This window comes from Mus pahari, chromosome 14 (assembly GCF_900095145.1).
Source record: "Mus pahari chromosome 14, PAHARI_EIJ_v1.1, whole genome shotgun sequence".
In the NCBI taxonomy this organism is placed as follows: Eukaryota; Metazoa; Chordata; class Mammalia; order Rodentia; family Muridae; genus Mus; species Mus pahari.
In genome coordinates this window covers 38,827,059-38,830,942 of record NC_034603.1, presented here as the reverse complement: position 1 = coordinate 38,830,942, position 3,884 = coordinate 38,827,059, and the positions used below count along the sequence as shown (strand labels likewise).

The following is a 3,884-nucleotide window of genomic DNA, read 5'->3' as shown; positions in this document are numbered from 1 at the left end:
TGTCTGTATGGATGTGCTGAACCACATGGGAAGGTCAGCCCACGGACCTTGCCAGACCGCTTTTGGTTTTTGTTTTTCAAGCTAGTAAGTGTATTTTTCTCCCCAGGCCTTGTATGACCACCTAATGGATTTCCTTGCGGACCGAGGAGTGGATAACACTTTTGCAGATGAGTTGGTGGAGCTCAGTACAGCCCTAGAGCACCAGGAATATATCACCTTTCTCGAGGACCTCAAAAGTTTTGTCAAGAGCCAGTAGAGCTGTCAGCGACTGAAGGCTGTAATTTAAATGGCAAGCTTTGGCCAGTGAACAAAAGTTACCTTGGCATCAGAATTATGTTTCAAAATGGCTGGCATCCTCATATATGGGGGGAAAGCAAGTTTAAATTACTGCTGTTACACCTCCATTCACTATTCCTTTGGGCTTTTTTCCCTGTACAAATTTATTATTTGTAGATTTTTGTATAACATGATGGTGGACAATAAATCTGACTCCAGTAACTCTCAGGAAAGTTCAGGTTTTTCTTTCACCCATATCAGAATACCAAGAGCAGAGATGTTTGAAAAGTTTTAATATAAAATTAGTTATATGCAAAAGGCTCGTGCATACAGGGGCCTCTCAGGAAATGAGTTGTTCTTAGCTCAGTAGTGACGTAAGGTCAGGATGACTAGAGGATCACAGCCCATGTGTCACAAGCCTGGATTAAACAGAAAACAAGTTAGTATAACATGAACAGTTAGATCTTACATGGCTAAAAGTTGTCATCAGTCATGACGTGTGTACTACAAGTAGAACCACTATGAGTTAATTCACTGGAATTCAAAGAAGCCACCGCTTTCATGGACCTGTTCTGCTAAACTGAAGCCATCAGCAATGTAGCTTATAAGCTAAGACCAAGCACCCTCAGAAAACAGAGACCAGAAGGCAAAACCCTGCCCCTAGCCTCATGAATTCGGGGAGTATAGGTGGCCACCATGCCTACATGGCTTCTTATATGGTTCTGGGGATCCAGACTCAGGCCCTCATGCCTGCAAGGCATTTATCACAGAGCCATCTCAGCACTGCACGCATTTTCTGGGAAGGCGGAGGCTGAGGCCATTCGGCCTGCACCTCTTCAATTCTTCCACTTTAGTGCATTCACAAAAACACAGGTACTTGTGTACCAACTCACTGGCAAAAGAAGTCAATATACAGTGGAGGTAAAAATAAGTAAACAAGGGGCTGGTGAGATGGCTCAGTGGGTAAGAGCACCCGACTGCTCTTCCAAAGGTGCAGAGTTCAAATCCCAGCAACCACATGGTGGCTCACAACCATCCTTAACAAGATCTAACTCCCTCTTCTGGGGTGTCTGAGGATAGCTACAGTGTACTTACATATAATAAATAAATAAATCTTTAAAAATAAGTAAACAAGTGGGAGAAAAATTGCCCTTGCCCTCAGAAACAAAGTCGTGAACAGGTAAGAAAGACATGGAGTCAGGTGTAGTTGAAGCCCAAAAATACTGGACAATTTCAAGTAAGGGGTCAGGTTATCAGTGAGTATCTGGCATGTTACAGCAGTCTACGGCGCCTTAGTTCCCCTGCTTGGGACCTGTGAGCCATGCGAATATGTCATACATATTAGTACTGTTTCCCACAGACAGGTGGCTCCTGTGTGGTCCTGTTCCTCACACCTGAGCTACCATTTGGCCAGACTTAGACCTCTGCAAGTTTACTGAGACACAAAACTAGTGTTGCTCAAATGTGCTTCGGGTCCTGCGTCTATCTGAAAAAGCAGTCCGAGGGTGGCGATCTGGCACTCGTGGCCATGACCTGATGGCACAGAGATCTAACAAAAGCATGCAGTTCAGTCAGTCTCCAATCCCCAGACCACTGTTGGGCACAATCTAAGCCTCCTCCTCCCTCTCTTGTCAGGCTGCTTGACTGAAGTTATTCATTTCCTACGTTTTAATCCTAGTGTGTGTATGCACAAGCACACCATATGTTGTGAAAGACAACGGACAACTTGGAGGAGTCAGTTCCCACCTTCCGCCACATAAGATCCAAGGGTTGAGCTCAGGCTTGGCAGCAAGTGCTCTCTACCCGCTGAGCCATCTTGCCTGGCCAACATCTGTTTCTGAGACAGGTTCTCACTACATAGGCTGGGCTGGCCTTAACTCTTCCTGCCTGGGCTTCGATAGTACTGGGGTTACAGGCAAGTACCGCCACACCCAGGTAAGTACCGCCACACCCAGCGGATTAACTTTCTGTGAAGTAAATGCCTCAAAAAAAAAAAATGTATTAAACATTTCCCTATTTCTAAGCCATCACCTCCACCAAGAGGAGAACAGAACCGACTGCTGAGGGGCCCTGGTGAGTGCCTGGGACCCATGGAGACTTACCAGGCAGTTCATCAGAAGACTGGGCTTCTCTTCTGTTCCACCGGTGACTGAGAACACAGGGGTGTGGGGACAGTGGACACCGTGCTCATTCACATTTTCTTCTAAACAGGCTCGAAGCTTCTGCTCTGTTAGGTCTTTTGACTAAGAAAGTGCAACCACAACTAATCTTAAATACTGTATAACCAGCAGGGTGAAAGCTGAAGCCCCATGCCAATCAGCTGAAAGTTTGGTTCTTGGGAGCCTTAGACTGTTGGGGACTGGGGATGTAGCTCAGGTGGTAGAGAGTGCCTAACAAGCGGGAAGCACTGTGCCCCATCATTCCCAGCGCTGTATGAAGCCCAGAGGGAGTGGTGCAAGCCTGTAAGCCCAGCGCCTGGAAGGTGAGCTACAAGTAAGTTTGAGGTCAGCCTGGTAGACTAGACTAGACTCAACCTCAAAACAAAAAAGTGGACCTGGAGAGCTGACTCAGCGGTTGAGAGCACTTGCTGTTCTTGCAGAGGACCCTGGATGACAGCACGCACATGGCAGCTCACAATCACCGCCTGCAACTCCAGGTCCATGGGATATGACACACTCTTCTTACCTTCCAGACACACGCATGATGCACAGACATACATGCAGACAAAACCCATAAGGTCTTTCTGGTGGACACAGGCTACTAGGAACAGGTCCTACTGGCCAAGCTACTGAGTCCTGGCTTCCACCTCCATGGAGTCCTCTGCCATGTTTTCTCTGCCATGATGGACTGTCCCCTCTCCTCTTCAGTTACTGTGCTGGCTTTCTTATCAGTGACAAGAAAGGTAACTGCTACACATGTGTACAAATGACCTCACCACCCACCAGAGGGCCTGTATGTGTGGAATTGGTGTGGGCACTTACGTGAAACGGGATGTGCAGGCCACATGGACACGTGACCACACTGTTCATTATTCTCAGGTTGTATCTAGAGACAGAATTAGGATTCCCAGATCATTATAGTAACAAGACCTGGCTGGCCCCCTCTACCTTCCGGTCAATAAACTCGGGGGTGGGGTGGGGTCACACACACTTTGGAGTAGGGGATGAGAGCTGATAACACTAAAAAAATTTTAAAATTCTTACTTTATACACACAGGACAGATGAGGGAGTTTGCTTCCCACTCAGCCAACATGCTGTTGAGACAACTTTCATCAAACTCTAAGCCCTTTTCGTACTCGCTTATGATGGACTTTTCTGCAAGGCAAAAAGCCCGAGGTTGTCTTGTATCCAGGGCAAGTCTATTATTTCTATTTTACAGATAAATGTGAACCAAGGCAAGATAAAGCTATGTGGAATAAGCCACTGTGACATAAGATGCAGAACTACTCTACACAGAGCTATGAGAACCTCAAGAAGCAGATGCTCACAAAATTTCAGGCAATCAAAAAGGGTGGATAAATCTATGTTAAGATCTGCCCATGGAGCCAGGCGTGGTGGCACACGCCTTTAATCCCAGCACTCAGGAGGCAGAGGCAGGCAGATTTCTG

At 46.8% G+C, this 3,884-nt stretch overlaps 2 protein-coding genes across 6 annotated transcripts in view; one reads left to right on the top strand and one right to left on the bottom strand.

Moving 5' to 3' along the window:
- C1qbp (complement C1q binding protein) overlaps window positions 1-504 on the top strand; it is a 6,615-nt gene extending 6,111 nt beyond the window's left edge. For both annotated transcript variants that reach the window (XM_021211939.2, XM_021211940.2), the window contains one exon: window positions 107-504. In XM_021211939.2, the coding sequence (XP_021067598.1) occupies window positions 107-256 (150 nt within the window). In that variant the 3' untranslated portion in view covers window positions 257-504. The remainder of the gene's footprint in view (window positions 1-106) is intronic.
- Window positions 419-3,884, bottom strand: part of Rpain (RPA interacting protein) — a 7,926-nt gene continuing 4,460 nt past the window's right edge. Inside the window, exons 4-7 of one of the 4 annotated variants that reach the window (XM_021211941.2) lie at window positions 3,480-3,591; window positions 3,258-3,321; window positions 2,379-2,519; window positions 549-695 (exon numbers count right to left, since the gene is read on the bottom strand). In XM_021211941.2, the coding sequence (XP_021067600.1) occupies window positions 666-695; window positions 2,379-2,519; window positions 3,258-3,321; window positions 3,480-3,591 (347 nt within the window). In that variant the 3' untranslated portion in view covers window positions 549-665. Of the gene's footprint in view, window positions 696-2,378; window positions 2,520-2,874; window positions 3,183-3,257; window positions 3,322-3,479; window positions 3,592-3,884 lie in introns of those variants that run through there. The other 3 variants (XR_003845164.1, XM_029546488.1, XM_029546489.1) reach the window with 3 other exon arrangements.